General features: G+C 42.6%; 1 protein-coding gene across 1 annotated transcript in view; it reads left to right on the top strand.

Annotated features, from left to right (window-relative positions):
• The window catches only part of angpt2b (angiopoietin 2b), a gene marked incomplete at both ends in the record, with an annotated part of 33,869 nt that extends 15,679 nt beyond the window's left edge, over positions 1-18,190 (top strand). The window contains 6 exons of the mRNA XM_080735515.1: positions 1,074-1,306; positions 2,184-2,302; positions 7,328-7,429; positions 11,738-11,904; positions 17,336-17,466; positions 18,030-18,190. Of these exons, the coding sequence (XP_080591641.1) occupies positions 1,074-1,306; positions 2,184-2,302; positions 7,328-7,429; positions 11,738-11,904; positions 17,336-17,466; positions 18,030-18,190 (913 nt within the window). The remainder of the gene's footprint in view (positions 1-1,073; positions 1,307-2,183; positions 2,303-7,327; positions 7,430-11,737; positions 11,905-17,335; positions 17,467-18,029) is intronic.
• Positions 18,191-20,404: the final 2,214 nt, after the last annotated feature.

Here is a 20,404-nt window from a genome sequence, read left to right as displayed (position 1 = left end):
ACACACACACACGCATGCACGCACGCACGCACACACACACACACACACACACACACACACAGTCAGATTGTGGCCCTATGGCTGTGATTGAGAGCGCTAGCTTTCAGGCCCATCTGTGAACATCACCGCTGTACAGGTGTTTCTGTGATGTTAGCCCAACGAGACTCTCAGCCTGAAGTCTATAACTCATCCCTCATCGCAGCCGGGGCAATGCCACAGAGGGAGGGGTCTCTGGAGACACACTGCTGGCTCACACAATATTCTCAAAAGCTTCCGGCTAACAGTGTGTACGTCAGCGCTGACATTCTGCAGAAAATAAAGTAGATGACCCGTAATCCTACCCCCCCACACTTTTGTTTCATAAGTCCTATTGTAAATCAGTAGTAAAGCCTATAGATTGCTGCTTAGCACAAATGGACATTCAAAAACATATATTTTAACAGAGAAAAAATTACATATTACATCTTTCTATGCAGAAGGTTTAGAATCTCTTTAACTTTCGAAGATTAAAAGATTGAAGATTGCCTGACTTGACTTAAAGGTACAGGAAGATGAAAAGGATCAGGGGGTCTTCTTCTCTTTTCTTTATCCACCTCCAAACATCTGGTGGAAAAAGTAGGCCACTCACATATTTTACTTAAGTAAAAGTATCAATACTGCAATAATTAAATACTCTGTTACAAGTAATGTGTCCATAATACCACAGCTAATCTCGCGTAGCCAGACAACTATTCCACAGTCTCCGATTGCTACATAGAGTCTGGAACTATACCTCCTAAAATCAGAGTAACGGAAGTTGCCATTTCCGTTCATGTAATTTCTGAAAAGCAACAACATATGCTTAGCCAATTTTTATTTATATTAGGATAAATGTGCCACGGAAGTGGGGAGGAGGCTTCACATCCGCTTTATCGCTTCTCAAGCCGGATACTCATGATCGGAACATGCGTCTCCCAGACTGTATGGCGGGTGTCGTGCATTTGCAAATTGTGGGAGTCAACAGTATGGTGGTGACGCGAGACTACACCACAGACAGCTCATCTCCGGTCTCTCTCCCCGTGTGTTTTTGCCAGTGGTCTGGAGCAGAGGCTGCTAGCGCTGGAGGGCCACTACGGCAGGGAGCTCCAGGGCCTGCAGCGGGAGAAGCAGCAGCTCCAGGACGTGCTGGAGAGGCAGAGCCAGCTGGTCCGGCAGCTCCAGGGCGAGCTGGGCAGCTCCACCCTCAACAGCAGCCTGCTGCAGAGGCAGCAGGCCGCGCTCTCCGACACGGTGCAGCGGCTGCTCTCCATGGTCAACCACTGCAACGGTAAACAACACGAGTGCTGTGTACGTCGCCGTCGTCGGGGTGGAAACCTTGTATGTCCAAAACCGTTCGTTTCGGATTTATCATTTTAAAAATTATTTAAACGAGTGAAAATAGCCGATCTACAAGCACACAACGCCTCGCGATGCGAGGCGTTGTGTGCTTGGAGATCGTCTATTTTCACTAGATTTGTGCGACAGTCTTGTATGATGCTTTGCTTTACTACTTACTTTACTAAAAAACGTACAAATGGAAAAAAAAAATTGGAGATACAAAGTTTCTGCCCGACAGTGATATGTGTACTTTGCCTCGTGACGAATAGCCGATCTACACGTTCACAATATGTATAGTGATGCAACGCGTTGTGAGCTTAGATTGGCTTAGAATGTTTGCACAGAATTAGATTTGCTTAGAATGTTTGCCCATTTTGAAGGGAAGAACAATTTCACCTTCAATGGCATGCACAGAATTGGGACACCCAAAGTGGGTGGCACAACAGGGCTATATCAACCAGATTTTGAATGAGCAACACATTTCACGGTGTCACAAAATAACAAGATAAGTGAAAAACACAAATCAGGTTGTGGCCAATGTATTAGGATACCGGTAAGTTTGAGTATTCATTATTTAGCCAGTTATAGTTTTTGCAAGCTGTGATTTTCAAAGGTATATGACTTGTGGAAAAGTGGGAAGAATTTACACCTTCCTCTTTCTAAATCTGTATTATATATAGCTGAATGTCAAATAAAACTGCTTGAACTTGAACTTGAAAGCCAAAAAGGAAATAAATTCCCTCATAAATCTGGGATTTTAGTGTCAGTCAGCGTTTTTAGTCGATGGAGTGACTATCCAAAACGTTCCATCTGAATGTGTTTTCTAGAGATCGCTGTCAGAGAGGAGCCAACCAGTTTCCGGGATTGCGCCGAGGTTCTGAGATCAGGAATGACAGAGAACGGGATATATAGCATACGACTCGCCAACTCCACGCAGACCGTCAAGGTAATAGGTCTCCAGAAACCATTAGCGTTTTCTGCTAAATAAAACGCAATCGAGCGTGACATGGCAACCCTCACATGGGGAACTTTTATTGTGAGGCATTTCATCCCGTTGTACTGCACTGGTTGATTGATTTTCTCTACTATTTGAGTCAGCGGTTAATGTATTGCTAAGAACTAAGAAACTAAGCAAACTACATGCGGTCACGCAGGGGTTCGATCACTTTCATGGGCAACAATACACTGTGGAAAGTACACAGTGTTTCCGCGTAATGCCATTCTATTGGTCTTTTATGGCGTAGAGGTTGATGGAAATGTCATGTTTGGGTATGGAGAGCTGAAATAATAAGCAACAGGAGCAGTGTGCCCCGCAGGCCTGCTGCCTGGTGAGCGAGTGTGCCGTTGAATGTTAAATCAGAACAGCTTGAGAGGCCCCTGCCCTGACCTGAAGTAGCTGAGCCATGCTAACTCAACCATAGCCCACACCAGCAGGCTACACTAGATTAAAAACTAACAACCTTGGCATGGGTACTGCTGGTCTGAGGGGGGGAAAAAACCCTCCAATGTTTTTAGTTTTGTTATTAATTACTCATTTGCTAGCTGCTGCTGCTGCTGCTGAAAACCCCCAAACCCTCTATTTTTCCCCATCATCTTCCTCCTCATTTCCTGTGGGCAAAAGCAGCCAGGTGTTTGGCGCTGGTGCCATGTGTTTCCTGCCAGCTGGGGCCAATACATGTTTCCATAGATGCATGCCGCATGCGTCTTCCACTACCCACATCATCCGTGCTTTCAATCTATGCCATGTAATTCCATTGTGGCTGGCAAACTGGGTGGTAGTATTCAAGTGGGGCAGCTTTACATTGCCCTGCTTTCTATGCAGAATGTGGTTTTGCACTTGCGAGGACAAAATCTCATATTTATGCGGGATGCAGATTTGCCCACAGTGGCCATGCATCCGTGATCAAAAGAGAAGCATGCATATGATTTCCACAAGTGAAATGAACTGGAAAACAGCATTTGTCCGTGTAGCTAGCCTGTCTATCCGTATTTACGTCTATCAATGTCTATCTAGGAATGAATCTATTATATCTTTACAGATAGAAAGTACAAACTAGTCCAAGTACTCCGCTACTACTGGTCATGTCATGTCATGTCGCACGCACGCACACACGCACACACATACACGCATGCGTGCACGCGTGCACATGCGCGCGGGCGCACACACACACACACACACACACACACACACACACACACACACACACACACACACACACACACACACACACACACACACACACACACACACACAAAGACAAATTAAATAATGGTCTGGAGGACTGGGTTCTTGCATTTCACTCTAATAGAATTGTCCCCAGAATGCTGCCAAATAACGTGAGGATTTGGAATATTAAACATGGTTCTGGTCAAAATCACACTTTTGGGGAAACGATCTTCCAGAGAGACCCTTATTTTTATACATTCACAGTGTCTGTTGCCTTCAAGAAGAACACTGACATTGAGAGAATGTGCCAGAAAATAATCATAGCATAACAAGATTTGTCTCAATGTTCTGAGGGGGGGGAAAAAAACAAACATTGAGCCATGTTGACCTAGAAGTCCTATTCTGGGAAGTGGCTGGAAAAACATCTCTTTTGCAGCAGAACACAGTCAGTTGGTCCCCTTTAGGAGGAATCCTAAAAAACCCACCAAACACCTACACTCCTACAGCATGTGTCAGCTATGAGGCATCGTCTCACTGCTGAGCCTCCATCCAGGATGTGAGTTAGACAGCGAGACTGAGAAGGGCTGGATGTCAGAATGTTATCCAGGGTTGGATTTGCTAGGGAGGACGACATGCTTCCTCTGCCTTTGATATATTTTCATTAATTTATGATGCCGGAGGAGCTGTGTTTTAACCTGGCTTCTAGTCAGATACAACAGTCTATATTTCCCAAAATGAAATGTATTGTCTGGTAGGTTATTTATGTTTGATAATTCAAAGAGTAAAATTGTACAAGCATTTGCAATTCTCAAGGTAAATAACAGAGTTAGAAATAAAGAAGTTAAACAGGTCAGATATTATAATATGTATAGTAGGCTATACCTGACGACGAAGCCCACAGAGGCCGAAGTGTAGTGTTTCTTTTTTCGTTTCCTTTGCTTTTCTTTTATTTTATTTTTTTCTGACGCTCTGGTAATGAATTATTTTTGGAACATTTGCAATGGTGCGCAGACCTTCTTTTTACAGATATTATAATAGAGAGAGGGCGAGATCCCTTACTGTTATAATATGTAGATGAGATGTATGGTTAGAAGAATGGCAATGGAATGAGTCAGTTACAATTGCAGCCTATATAGTGACAGATGTACAGTATGAGGTGCAGCAACAGATATAGAACATAGACTTTTGAGGGAATAGTCTCACATGCAGGCGTACCGCTGTAAGCGGTCGCATGGATATTTATCACAATAATAATAGTATTATTATTATTGTGATACATATCCATGTGACTGCAGACTGACAGTATAACAACAGTATAGTCTCGCCTGACTGTTGACTCTGCGATTTGGAAATGCTCCCGTCATACAGTCTGGAATAACGTAAAAAGAACGGTGAGTATCCGCTTAAAGCGGAAGTGAAGCCTCCTCCCCACTTCCGTTTCGTTTTTAGCATCGTCCACATTTATCCTAATATAAATAAATAAATCACCCTAGCATATTTAGCTCTGCTTAGCAGAAATGGTATTTTAAAATATATTGCCAGCTGCCATTACTCGCCATTCAGGAGGTGTAGTTCCAGACTCTATAGCATTCGGAGATTGTGGAATAGTTGTCTGGCAACGCAAGACTAACAACAGTATACAGACTGAAAGTATAACAATTGAAAAAAAAAAAAAAAAAAAAAAAAAAAAAAAAATATATATATATATATATATATATATATATATATATATATATAATTTTATGTTTAACCCTGGCAATATGTCCAAATATCAACTGAAAATTTCACCCCTCTGTTTTCACAAATCGACCCCTGCAATATCGGCAACTGATCATGCTAATGTCTTCTTTATGGTCAGCCCCTGTAGTTTCAATTTTACAGCGAAAGTGAATAAATGAATAAATGGAGTGTTTTGCAACAACTGCTTTCGAATAAGGACTGTAGCTCACCAAAGCTGATTGATTTGAGCTGCCCCGCACCGCATGAGAGGAATTTAAAACAGCAATAAAAAACTAACTCTGTGGCCAGCAAGTGTTAAGACTACATAGAGTTTCCAAGATTATAGGGGCTCAGAGTAACAAAAAGCCATCTAATCTTACCACCCACTGGAACCAGTCATTCATCCACCCTGGAGTTAAGTGTTGCATGTGAATCCTGAGAGACTATTCCCCTAACGAGTATAAATTTCAATTCCTGTCACGAGATGAGTGGGTGCAATTCATTACTGTTTGTCCTTCCAAAGATGTAGACTACGTTTGGCAAATGCGTGGTCAAGTAAGAACAAAAACACTGCCTGTAACTAAAGACGACATGTCTCCCTCTCCCTCCCCGGCTCTGTGTCGTGACATGTTAGTTTTTCCACCCCACCTGGGTCATATCATTGTGTGACACCCTGAAATGGTGGGCTTGCCCTCTCCCCATCTCTCTGGGCCTCCCAAGGCAGCGGTTCTCAACCTTTTCAGGCCGCGACCCCCCCAAAACAATCATACTTGAACCGGGGACCCCTCTCCCTGATAAGCACTTGGAATTGTAGGAGTTGAGGCATTACATTTAATTTGACTCGGTTCCACAGATAAATATAGTGAAAATAGCAGATCCACAAGCTTACAATGCCTCAATTTGCAAGGAGTTGTAGATGGGCTATTTTCATAAATTGTGCCTCTTTCTTATGTTATTTGACAATGTTTGACCAGTTTTTATTGTATATTTTGTTGGTTACTTTTAATGCAGTAATGGTCTTTTAATTTTTTTTAACTTTTTGTATAGAATTATTTTTTAAATTAAATTATATTCTTAAATTGTCACCTCCCTCCAAAATCATGTGAGGGTCCCGACCCACAGGTTGAAAACCACTGTTCTGAGGCAGCCTTTGACTCAACATGGTGGGGTGTGGACCTCTTGGTTATTCTCTCACACTTATCTTGGTAAGCAGCAGGGCTGTATTAACCATTGGGCCGGTGGGGCCATTGCCAGGGGCCCTTGGCTCTCAGGGGCCCTTGGGGGAACTGTCCCGCGTGGTCATTGGCAATTTACAAAAATTAAATGTATATTTAAAAAAAAAATCAAAATTGTGGGCCCCTCTGTTGTCTACAGGAGCTTTCTTGGTCTACAGATGATCATCATGGCTTAAAATCCAAGCTGGATAGTGCGCATCGGGAGGGAGGAGGGGTTATGGTGGGGGGTGGGGGGGCCCTAAAAAATATCGGCCAGGGGCCCTCGCGGGGGTTAATCCGTCCATGGTAAGCAGTGGTCCTTTGGGGAGTGAACCGATGCCATTTCAGTGTGAATCCAGTGGTCCGGGAAGGACAGAGGCCTCGACTCAAACGTCTCCTAAGTCCAGACCAGGACCTCAAAGTCCAACTACCAGTTGCAGTGAGACCGATTCTGAGACGGACTGCAAGAGCTCCACGTCATCTAACCCAAGCAACTGAGAATACGTTTCACTTAGTCAGGGGATATCTTAAAAAGTCCTGGAATGGATTCCTTACCGGGGAGTTTCTAAGACATTTCCCCTTATTGTGAATTTGGGTCCATTTTACAGTCTTAAATGAACACATAGGATTTTAATTTGCCATCCCTTGTACCTAGTATGTATGTAGACCACATGGGTTTGACTTCCTGAAACGTATTCAGCGTTAACGAAGCATGAAACCACCAATTCATCTTTGGTCAGAAATGTCAAATACTGGAATACATTACATGTGCAAGAACTCAACTTGGTTTTGACAATGGTTTCAATTACAAACTTAACAACTCCCGGGACTGAAGTGCAGCAGCACAATAATAATACTTGTTCATCTACAGGTGTTCTGTGATATGAAAACCAGAGGCGGGGGCTGGACGGTGCTACAGCATCGCAGGAATGGCTCGGTGGACTTCCACCGTGGCTGGAGGGACTACAAGATGGTAAGCTGAGCTGAACGCGCATCGCAGCCTAGGGGATTGGCATGTGTGTGTATGCTTAGTCTGTAAGGCAGTGGTTCTCAAACTTTGACATCTGAAGGTCTCCCCTTAACTTTGACAATGCACAAATGGAACCAAATGGACCCCATTGGGTCCATTTCGTTCCATTTGTGCACTGTCAAAGTTACAGACTTGTAAGTCCCTGAGTCCCTGAAATCCACTTTGAGAACGCTGCTGTAAGGCAGTGGATTCTTTAAAGGACAACTTTGTTTTTTTACAACATATTTTATTAGATTGTAATTTGAGAAAAGAAAAGATGAGTGTTAAAATGTTTTCATTTACTGCTTTCTATCATTTAAGCCATTTAGAGATTTTGATTTCAGAGGGTGGGGGCATGTGTACGAGTGGCTAAATACAGATGTGCCATTTCAAAACTAATGCATTTCCTGTACTTTTCCTGCATTTGTTTCTGGAAATACTTGTTTTCCAAGATTCTTTTCACTGTTTAGCCTTGCTCATTCTGCACTTTTCAACACTTCTTTTCATTGGCAATACGAATCTGAGTATAGCATTCACAACAACACCTTTACAAATGCCCTCCTTTCTCTCACTGCCAATGTTCTAACAATTTCCTGACAATCCACTGTCTTGCCGATGGCATGACGTGTGAAGTTCTCAAGTGGCACAGTAGGCCTATGTCTTTTTAGACACAATAAGCCGGCAATTTCATTATTACTTAGTAATACCAGCCCCCGTAACTCACAGCTGCCCATGAAAGATTGCGGTGCATCTTGGGAACTTATTGTGTCTAAAAATATATATTTAGCCACTTGTACGCATGCCCCCAGCCCCACCCACTGAAATAAAATTCATTCAAATCGCTAAAACGATTAAAGGGCCAGTTCACCTATGGGACAACCAGATCTTATTTCATTGTTGTTTGGGACACACGATCAACACAATCCTGAGTTATTTTTTGTGTTCAATCTGTGTTTTGAGATATTTTGATATTTCAGCATGAATGATGATGCATTTTGCATCATATGAGTCATCATGCTGCATCATATGATGCAAAATCCATCATCATTCATGCTGAAATACTAAAATATCTGAAAACACAGATTGAACACAAATCGTGTCCCAAACAACAATAAAATAAGATCTGGTTGCCCCAGAGGTGAACTAGCCCTTTTGGTGAACTGGCCCTTTAAAGCCGTAAATGAAAACATTTTAAGACTCAAAAATGAAAACATCTTGAGACTCATCTTTTCTTTTCTCTATTACAAGCTAAAATTATAAACCCTTTGTTGTAAAAAAAAGAAGTTATCCTTTAAGTGGGGACTGGGATCCCTCAGGGGTCCTTGAGGGCGTTCCAGGGGTTTCCTGGCACAAGATATTTTCAGAGGGGGCGTGGCGAAACACAGGGGTCCTTGACCCGAACACGGATGAGAAGCACCGCTGTAAGTGGCGGTTTCAATCTCCGTCCGCGGGTGGTTTGGCGCGGAGAGGCGTGGGAGAGTGGCCAGCCCCTGATCCCAGGTGACCTGCGGCTGTTTAATTTGGACCGCCCGTTTGTTCTCCGCTACCCCCCGTGTTATTGCACCTGCTCCCTCTCCGTGTTCTACTCCAACACACCCACGCACAAGCACACACATACCGATACCGCATGTCCATAAAACACACACACACACACACACACACACACACACACACACACACACACACACACACACACACACACACACGGGGGCGTCACACCAAATTCTGGGCCCTGGGTACAAGGATTCACTGCGGGGCCCCTGTGCTTTAACTGCGAGCTTGTAGATCTGCTATTTTTGAGGTTTTTGGAAAACCTTTGTTTCTATGTCAGTGGAGCTCAAACCTTTTCATGTGAAGGACCCCCAAAATGGTATGTATTTGGCCACGGAACCCCATCTCAAAATATTTCGTTCCAGGGACCCCCCAGAAGCAAAATTTGAGTTACAAATGTTCGCTTAACAAATCCATATATTCAAAGATTTGCACACATTTTCACGACTTTTCAAAAATAGCAGATCTACAAGCTCGCAGCGCGGCACTCGGTGCCGCTCTGTGAGCTTGTATATCTGCTATTTTTCAATAGCTAAAGTATAAAATAATTAAGGCCCCTCCACCACCTTGGGCCCTAGTAACTCAGTCCCACTTTCCTTCCCCTTGTGACGCCCCTGCACACACACACACGCACCAAACATTTCAATCACTCACATAACACTTCTTCTAATCCGTCATTAAAGTTCTGCTCAGGAAAATGGGTGGATGAGGTTAAGAAACCGTTCCAAGGACTCGCCGCGGGCAACAAGCACTGCCTGGACATAATACAGCTGGCCGCAGGAGACTAGAAATTGGTGCCAATGCCGTACAATTATGTTTTCACACCTTCCTGTTGTTCTGGTGTTGATTATAGATAAGGCCTTTTTAAAATAACATCACCGTTTGTCCTCATTATAATCGTAATCCCTGTTTAGAAACAAACACATTGCCGCATGCTGGGCTGGGTCACTAACCGCTTTGACCCTGCCCTCTGTATTTCTGTGAAAACATTTCACAGTGTTTTTTCTACAATTTGTCAAGATGAGTCAAATAATAATTATGTTCAACATCTCAAACTTTTTCCACAATTCTTTCGAAAATAGCAGATCTAAAAGCTCACTATGTGTCACGATGCGACACGTGAGCTTGTAGATACGTTGTGTAGTGTAAAATAATGCTTAATTGGTTAAACGTGCAAGAGGACAGTGACTGTACAAAGAAAATGTGACAGTGAAAGAGAGTAAGGGAGAGACCAAAGGAAAAAGAGAGCTTTTTTTTAACTGTCTCAAGAACAATATTGTCACAAGAGAATGATAAATATTTGGCCCCTGCTGGAGCGTGGGAGTGTGGGGGCCCCTGTAGATGGCAGATAGTGTGTGTACTGATGTGCTTCACTGACCCCGACCACACTTTATATTCTCCTAATCTTTGTTCATTGTTTATCATGTGTTCCACCCACTGGTGTCCCAGTGATGAATGCAAAAAAAAAGAAAGAAAGGAAAATATATATGTGTTTTCGTATATTTGCTTTCACTTTAAAAGCAATAACAAACATGGTCCCTGTACGTTGCTGAGTAAAAAAGAAAAAAAGGAAAAGGGTCAGAGAGAATCTACCCATCTGCTAAGAACAAAACGGCATCAACAATATCCTGTGAATGTGTTCTCTCAATTATTAACATATTTGATTAGGAGTAATCAGCCACTAGGAGGCCAAATGTTTATTGATATTGTTTGGGAGCAGCCAGATGCAATGATGTCCCTAATTGGCGCAAATACAAGAATATCGCAGTTCAACGCCACTGTAACTTCAGATTTATGAAGATGCATTCGTGTCGAAACATGTTATTCTTTATTAATTAGATACAATATGCATTCATGTGCTCCAGAACTTTGTGTGCTGCAGTGCTTGCACTGAATATTCCCACATCATGAGAACGACCAGCTTGTTCTTCCTCACTGGCTGATTTGGCGGTGACCTTGAAAGTTTTTTTTTTAAATTATTGATATGACTAGCAGCTATAACTTTTCCCTCCCTTCTTTCATATTCATCTGCTTTCATCTCGCATGTCCCCTTGCGCTCGGGATGTGTCATTTTGTTCTTGATAGGACATTTTGGACCTGACAGAAAAGTATAACTTAGTTTGTGCCTTCTCCATCTCCTTGAATAGGAATCAAATCTAATTTGATTGTCATTCTCCCCCCGGGTGTATTATTCATTCCGACTATGATCTCTGTCTGTCAAAGTAATCACACCCTGTGCACACTCTATCCACTCTCATTCTAACATTGAAGTTACCTTTGTGAGATCATTTTTAATATTACTCTGCCGTCCACCTGCAAATATAATTTAACCTTCCCTTTGGACATCATACATCTCTTTGACATAATTCTTTTCTTACGCATTTTATTATGTTTAACTTTCCCACAAAGCATATGTTAAAAGGGGGAAACCATTGAATTACAGCTTTGAAATACAGTACTATAATAGTATTATTAGCATGTCCTTGGACAGTTCAGTGTGTGCTTATATCTTGCCTAGTCTACAATGACTGAATTCCTGCTCTGCTATATGCAACTGTATTTCATGTAATAAAGTCTGAGCACGTAGATTTTTCTGAACGTGACAACGTATTTTGAGAACAATAGTTACTTCCAAATGAGCTTGGCAGATCCCTGCTAAAACGCTTACCCCTTTTCTAACTTTATTCCCGTTTGTTTCTATACTCTGTTTACCTATTCAAGGGCTTTGGAGACCCCTCTGGGGAGCACTGGCTGGGAAATGATATTATCCACACGCTGACCAGCTCCCAGGATTACAGCCTGCATGTTCAGCTCAAAGATGGAGAAGGCAACGAAGCCTACTCCCACTACGATCGCTTCTACATAGACGGAGAGGACAAGAACTACAGGTAACATGTCAGCATGCATTAATGCTTCCAGTTAATGCATACTATGCAATTAAAGCTGCAGTTCTGTGTACACATATTTGAATGAATAGAACGTTTAACCAATCTGTATGGTAGTTCTGTGATATGAAAACGAAAGGCGTTGTCTATAACACATCTGAAGTGACTGGATGTGGTCTCCCTACTCTTCCATTGTAAGTACTGCCTGAAGCAGGACAGAGTACTGTCCGAAACTCATAGGCACAACATCTCTACTAAGGCTGGGCAATATATCGAAAATGTACCTATATCGAGGTATCAACATGCAAGGTATACATATCGACGAAGACGGCTTGAAATGTATATGTCACGGTTTGATAGAGAAACAGTACGGTCGAGAAACGGAGCACTCGTCGTGCGGCACGGGGCGGAACAAGCGGTCGCTTTGAGCCAAAACAACGTCCTCCAGGCGGAGCCGCTCGATTGTCCACGACATTGCAAGCGGCGCGAAGGCCAGCGGACCTTGGTCCTGCTCTTCGCCCCCGAGCGCCGCAGGCGCGAGTGGCCGCGAAGAGAGTTACGAAGCCGTGGTGAATGCAATCGTTATATTTAACGATATTTAACGGCAAGCCCACGATAAACGCCCTGTCCAAGTGACTACAATGGAGCGCTCCCTAGCTCATAGTAAGCTAATGGCTAAACACTGCCGAGCTAGGCTAGTAAATAAAGAAAGAGAGTCGCAAACGAGTGACGTCAGCGCCTTCACTAGTGAATGGCTGTCGTCGCCATCTGGTGGTGATTGGTGTGTGGTGAACGACAAAACAAGCGCTCTTACAATGAACGTACTGAGTTACCCAAACATACTGTAACATATATACCGTATAGGTATTGGTGTATGTTGTCAAATTAATTAACAGACACACTATGCATGCACGTAGCACATGCAAAAAAGCAGTCCATCTGTTACCAGGTGTGGTTATTTCAATAAAACAATTGTTGAAAAATGGAAATAAGGCATTTAATGTCTTTATTCTACAGTATGTGTACTGTGCAATTTGCATCCATGGATATGCTATTCCTTATCTGGGTTAGGCAGGCAGTGGACCTAAAGCAGAAAAATAGTTTTTACTATCGTGAGTAATATCGATATTGAGGTATTCAAGAATGTTATCGAATATTAAAGGTTTTCATTATCGCCCAGCCTTAATCTCTACCCAGGTTTGAATCCCGAGTAGGACATAAAACTTGACAGCAGACTGATTGCAGCTTTATGTTATATTTCTGCATTAATTGGTCTACACTAATGTATTCAATAATCACATAAAGTCTAAAGACCCCAGTTATATCATAAAGGATTCTAGCCAGAGTTCGAGTTACGTGGGTGCCAGTGGGGTCTTAGCTCCCATAGTTAAAGTCTGGGACCCCATAGTCAACAACCCCCTTTGGGGTCTCTTTTTTTCTAAGTGTGTTTTTTTTTCTTTTTTTTTTCGTTTTTTTTTATTTTTTATGTTCCATTGGAAGAATTTATATTATTTATGTTAACTAGATATACTAAATAAACATGTTAGACAGTAAGACTGAACAATGACATCACACCGTTTAATCCTACTATTCATTTTATTATTATAAATCAGGCGCATTTAATGTGGGGTGTGAGTCTTCCTTTACCGTCCGGGTTATAACACACTCGCTGCAATGGTTCCTACCTTTCCCCCAGGGCCGAGGAGGCCCTGGATGCAGACCTACCCAGCTGCGTGGTCTCGCCATGGCCTGGGCATGGGGTAAGCTAGGAACCACTGCCTCGAGTGTTTGTTCTAGCCACGGCCCGGACGGCAAAGGAAGGCGGACACGCCGGACAGCAACAAACAACCAAACAAAACAACGCTGTCTTAGCAAGACTGTAGCCTTAGTGTGCCTGTGCCCGTGACAATGTTTTTTTTAGTAAATAAATATGAACCCGACCCGCCTTGTTTTGAGAAAGAAAAATACCCATTTTAGCCGACTTTATGCTACCAGAACGGGAACTTTTGGCTGGATGGCTCAGAGCTCAGATCATCAGATGGAGGAATTGGGAACTGGAGGCTGAGCAATAATGGTGAGTTAATATGAACAGAAAAGACTGCCTGGAGTTGTCAACATAGCCAATGTGAAGCCCGAATTAATATTGTGAAAGGAAAAATATGATTTAATATAGGAAATACCCGTTTTAGCCGACTTTATATCCGCGAAATACCCGATTTAATATGATTTAATATAGGAAAGTACCCGTTTTAGGCGACTTTATATCCGCTTTATATCCGCCGCCGAATGGGAGCCCTATTCTGGCGGCGCCTTCGGCGCCGCCAGAATAGGGCTCCCATAGCTCTGTGGGCATAACTCGATCACTGATTCTAGCAATATTAATTTCTGTGAATTACTTCTTTTTGTACTGTGCACTACAAAGCTGCGAAGCTAATAGTTCACAAATTTGCCTAAAGCATTTGAAAACCTGCATTCCAAATGAAAGTTAAACCCTTTCACATGTCAGAATTCTGTCTAGAAACATTTTGAAGAAGCATTCCTTCAGTCAAGACATTTTCATGGAAGTACCTTGAAAGGCATAATTGCAATGAATGATTCTCCCGTTTTCCCTTTGGGCATAACATTCAAAGTACCATGGCAAATTAAAAAGCATTATCTACACTTAAAACCCCTTCTATCCTTTCTTATCAGCACACACAAAAGTAAAGTACCCGCTAGGCTTATTGTTAAGAATGTCACTCAAAATCATGAGCTCAGCGGAGGGGAGGGCAGGCTGCCACTTTTTCAATCCGTCACCACGGCTACCTCTGCCCCTGCGAATCCCCAAGGGTAGCCCCGTCCACTGGTGGATAACATGAGCAATTGGCAGCGCCTGGCCGTGCCAGGAAACTGACAACTCAAGCAAAAACTCTACAGTAATGCTGCGATTGCTAACAAGATTAGGTGTGCAAGCTGAAGCCATGGCCTTCAAAAAATTGTACAAACATACCGTACTGTAGGATGGTTTAAATCAATGGTTCTCAAACATTTATATGTCAAGGGGATAAGGACGATATACCGGTAGGCTGCAGACACCCATTTACAGACGCGATGTGCCGGGGAAGAGAAGATTTCTGTTACAAATCAAAATTATTCTAATTGTAAAACCAAAGAATTGCCTTAGTAAAAAAAGTGGTTTTAAAGTGGATAAACCCTTCCTTATTTTGCAGGAGACCCCCAACCCTTTCGGGACCCCTGGCAGTCCCCAAACCCCACTTTGAGAACTAATAGTTAGATTATTGTCAATGAGCTGAAATGCTTTTGTTCCATACAATTACAGTACGAGATGAAACAACATGATATTAATTTGTTCCATGATCCGATCCCTGTTAATATATCTGATGGCCTTCATCTTGTTTAATAAGATCTCTGTAATGTAAAACTGCACTTTGGCTTCACTACATCCCTGTGGGCTATGCATGCAGTGTGTGGCAGAGCACCTGCATGGGTGTCATCAACCCTGTAGCCAACAACCACTGTGCTGGTTTATTTTCATAACTATTTGAGTATGTGCTAGTTTTATTAGCACGCTGCGAACGCTGGCCTGTTCTCTAGGTTCCTTTTGGGTTTCCTGGATGGAGGCCTATGGTGTTAAACAACTATCAAGTCACAATAACAGCTTCCTCAGCCGCTGCCGACGTACTCCCAATGCCGCACCCGGGTGGTCTTTTGACAAAACACTTTGCATTTTTACATCCATTCATTGTTATCATCACTGACAAGCCGATTTATCCCTTAGGTTAGTCTATGATGGCCATTATTATTAGTAATTGGATATGGACAAGGGGTTTGAATGCTCGGCATCCATGCGAGCACAATTTCGCGGGAGAGAAGCCAGGCAGAGAGGGTCGTCTTTGTCGCTGCACCAGCAACTTCTACAGATCGTTCAGGGTCAGCTTGGGTGAGGCTCGTTACTGGCAGGTGAAAAGAGGTGGTGAGTGATTCCATGTGTGTCTGAGATGGCATGTGGTTTCACTACCATCCCTTTAGAACCATCCAGTCCCAAGAGCAACCCGTAGGGTTCAGCTGGGACAAGAGTATGTGGGGAATTCAGACATAATGATAACATTTTAACTCATATTCTCCCCCCCCCCCAAAAAAAAGCTGGCAGTTTGGCAATAGTTTGGTTAAATATTCTGGCAGTGAATGAGGGGACAGGAATTGGCCATAATAAATAAAAATAACTACCTCTGGGCCAACATTCTACATAACCAAACAGTTATACATAGTTAAGATCACTCCTGAGGAGAAAGGCTTCCAATAAAGACATCATCATTGCCCTACTCCCAAATGCATTAGTTGAACAAACCAATGTGATTCCTGCCCTGTCAACCAGACTGCCCTTTGCTGCCCCTTTGCCGTGAGGCCCTGCTCTCTCTGAACTCACTTGAAGGATTGGTGATCCCTCATACGCCCGTCGGCGGACAAGCATGCCCTGGGTGATCAAGAGGTCGCATAACTCAGGGCAGAGTCCAATATTAACTAGACCGGCTGACAGGACAGCAGAGGACAGGAGGCAGGGTTGACCTTCTCATCCACTGCACTTCAAACCAACACTGAGGCACACATGCTCCGGGGGTTAGGCAAATAAAAGGATGCTTTCAAGAAGATGGCTTGGGCTGCTTATAGCCGGGGAGCCTTTGAGAGGACCTGTGATGTCATGAAATAAGTTTTATTTTTGTTGTTTCTATTAATTTGGTGAATAAGGTACACAGAATGAGAGGCCTGCTCTGCTGGAAACATTGCAAAACAAAGTTATGGCCATTTGTATATTCACTGTCCCATCGACTTCACTATACAGGAAAAGACAATTATTTAAAAAAGAGAAAAAAATCTGCTTTAAGTAGCATGTGAGGGGTCATACTGCTTGCAATGGATTCAGAGTCATGAAGAACCCCTAGTTTGACCCCTCACATGCTACTTAAAGCAGATGTATTCTTTTTTTTTAAATATTTTTTATTTTCCTGTATAGTGAAGTCGATGGGACAGTGAATATACAAATGGCCCTAACTTTTTTTTCGCAATGCGCAATTAATGACCAAAGGAATAGAAAAAACTAAAATAAAAAGTATGTCATGACGTCACAGGTAAAACCCTATTCTTTGAGCTTTTGGGCCTGTGGCTCCCCAACTATTAAGAATGTAAGAATGTTTTTGAACCAGCTGATGCTTCCTTATGATGGATAATGGATATAACAGTATGGCTGTTTACATTGTGAGCTGTTGCTTGTTGATACTTGGCGATCTGTAGGCTGCGGCAAATCTTGTCTTTGAAGTTTGCTTGGTTTTAATTAGGGGAAGACAAGGAATTCTTGTGAATTGTTTTACTGGAGGATAGAGGCCAACGTTCAACACTCTTTTGGTGAATTGCTCCCTTTTTCCCTTGCTAATTCCAGCCTTCATGCCGATGGCTTCAGTGGGACAGCCGGCCGCACCAGTAGCCTCACCCATACTGGCACCCAGTTCAGCACCAAGGACAGAGACAACGACCGCTGCACCTGCAAGTGTGCTCAGATAGCATCTGGAGGTACAGTACGCTATTTCTGGTCTCAATCTATAAAACAGGGGTCTTCAACGTTTTCAGGGCCAAGGACCCCTTAGTTGAGAGCGAGATGAAGGGACCCCCACTACATATTGTAAAAAATTGTGTCTCAGATTAGAAATGTTCATAGATTTCTTAGACAGCTTAGACTTGTTTGACAGCACTGTCATCATGTTGGAGTAATGTGTATTTTCAGACATTTAACCACTTGAACCGTCAAATACTTTGCAAACCTCTTTGCCAAAAATAGCCGATCTACAAGCTTACAACGCCTCGCAGCGTGAGGCATTGTAAGCTTGTAGATCTGCTATGTTTGGCTAATGTTTCACTCAGAATAGGGATGCTAGGGTTCAAGTGGTTAATGTAAAAAAAACATGATCCTATCACACAAAGATTTGGCGGCCCCCCTGTAGTAACTCTGAGGACCCCTTAGGGGTCCCGGACCACCTGTTGAAGACCCCTGCTATATATTCTTTTCCTCAGCCTTGTAAATGTCTCCTTTTACCGAGTTACAGCCGTTTTCTTTTTTTTGTGTGCCTGACCTCCAGGGTGGTGGTTCGAAGCTTGCGGGCCGTCCAATTTGAATGGCATGTATTATCCTGCCTCTTCCAACGTGGTTCGCTACAACGGCATCAAGTGGTACTACTGGAAGGGACCGAGTCTGATGGCTACTGTGGCAACGATGATGGTGCGCCCTGCGAGTTTTTGATTGGCTGCAGGGACGTGCTGGGCCCCTGATTCAGCCCGGGAAAAAGAGTTGGAGAGGCCCTTGTTTTTTCCATTTTTTATATTTCGTCGCTGTCGGGTGGAAACCTTATATGTTCAAAACCGTTTGTTTTGTATATATCATTTTAAAAATGATTTAAACTAGTGAAAACAGCCGATCTACAAGCACACTGTAGATCTGCTGTTTTCACTACTTTTGTGCAACGGCCTTGTATGATGAAGCAGGGCTTTGCTTTGCGAAAAAATGTATACATTTGAAACTTGGAGGAACGAGGTTTCTGCCCGACAGTGATGATTTACTTTGTTGGCCACACAGCCCCCAAAAAGGAACGAAGGCCGACATTTTATTTTGAATTTTTTCCTAATGGCCGGCCTGGACCGGCCGGGAATGAACCGGCCGTTCGGGAGTTGTCCCACTTTTCCCAATGGCCAGCACGTCCCTGATTGGCTGGCATGCTGATGATGTCACATGGCAGAGTGGAGTAGGCTCTCACCTCATGACTGATGTATAAGCGGAAAGCCTTGAGGGAAGATTCAAACCAAACTTTGGAAGGTTTCAGCTACTGGATATTTTCTCATGAAGTTGCTTTAATAATGTCTAGGGGCCAAATGCACACACTCGTCTGAGAAAACGACTGTGGGTTTTCTTGAAAGTTGGTAAAACTCCCATGCTTCAGAAAGAGTTAGAACTAAGTTTTAATATGAATATTTTTTTCAGATGAGATGCTGGGTGGAATTAATGTTGCTATTAATTCCGCTGCAGTATATGGACAACATTATTCATGAAAAAGTCTTCATGAAAATAAAAAAATAAAATAACTCATGAGGTGGTAAACACACATGCATTGAAGTAAGAAAAAGGTTATGTTTACTCTTCTATTTGTTTTCCAGTGTGTTTGTTTTCATAGATCTTTTGTTTACAAAGATATTTGTTTTACATACTGTAGACTTCTGAGACCTGTATCTTATGTGATTTTGGCTATTTGTAAATGATGAATGAATGAAGAATGTTTTGATTATTATCAGTGAAAATTATTTCTGTAAATAGACCTACAGTACACGTGTAGACACATTTAGGCTTTTATTTTATGTACACATGTACAGTATATGAACAGCAAACTGTACAATAATCAGTCTGAAGTTTGCCACCGTTACTGAAACCATAACACCATCAACGGCAGACAAATTAGTGCTATTATTGATCATTCCGTCTTTTAAAGTGTTAGGAGGAAATCTTCTATAAAACCTCCCGGAATCTTTGCAGCCGCACCTTTAATAAAGTTTAATGAGTATGAGATCAATTTTACAAAAGTGCTTCCAGCATTTTTCACAATTGTCTTTTCAACGAGTTTATTTACTCTCCAAAATGCAATATTTGTAATGGAATCAGAAACGCACAAAAAAAAAGGAACAGCTGGGGAAATCCAGTTTTTTTTGTTTGTTTGTGGTTCGGAAAAGCAATAAAAGCATTGGGGTGTTTGGATACTCTCTGCATGCAGGTTCAATATAGGGATGGGACGATATGAAGATTTCATATCACGATTATTGTGACAAAAGAAATTGCGATTTACGATATTATCGCGATAATCAAAATCCATTGTCCTGGGGCGGAACATTTGCCAAAAAAATTGCCGATCTACAAGCTCACAACGCGTCGCGTTGCGACGCGTTGTGAGCTTGTAGATCGGCTATTTTTTGGCAAAGACATTTTATAGAGAGTGAAAAAAAGACTGTATCAAGTACATTTATTATAAGTTCCTTTTACCATAGAGGGTTTAAGTGGTACCAGAACCAGATATGCAGCTTGGCAAATCAAAGGTGAATTGATCCCAGTGCATGACAGAGGGCGATATCACAATAAATTAAATCTACACGATACGATTATCGTGAGTGTTTTTTTATCACGATAATCGCGTATGGTCCCATCCCTAGTTCAATACACAACAAGGTAAAACAAAGGCAAGACCTGTCAGATGGAAGCTGCGTCTAGTACCATCAGTTTGATGAATCATCCCATAGCAATGTTCCCTATGGTACTCATTAGAGCACGGAAGCCCCCATGCACTGGAAACACCACAGCGTAAAAATCTTAGTGTTCATTTAGCTCTGAGAGTGTAAGTGGCCCGAAAGGGTCCGTTTGATTCCACTTGTCCCACCGACACTTGTAAATTACCTAAGCATTTCACTGTGCAGCAGC

This window comes from Nannobrachium achirus (assembly GCF_963921795.1).
Source record: "Nannobrachium achirus genome assembly, chromosome: 10".
NCBI lineage: Eukaryota > Metazoa > Chordata > Actinopteri > Myctophiformes > Myctophidae > Nannobrachium > Nannobrachium achirus.
This window is presented reverse-complemented; position numbering and strand designations above follow the sequence as displayed.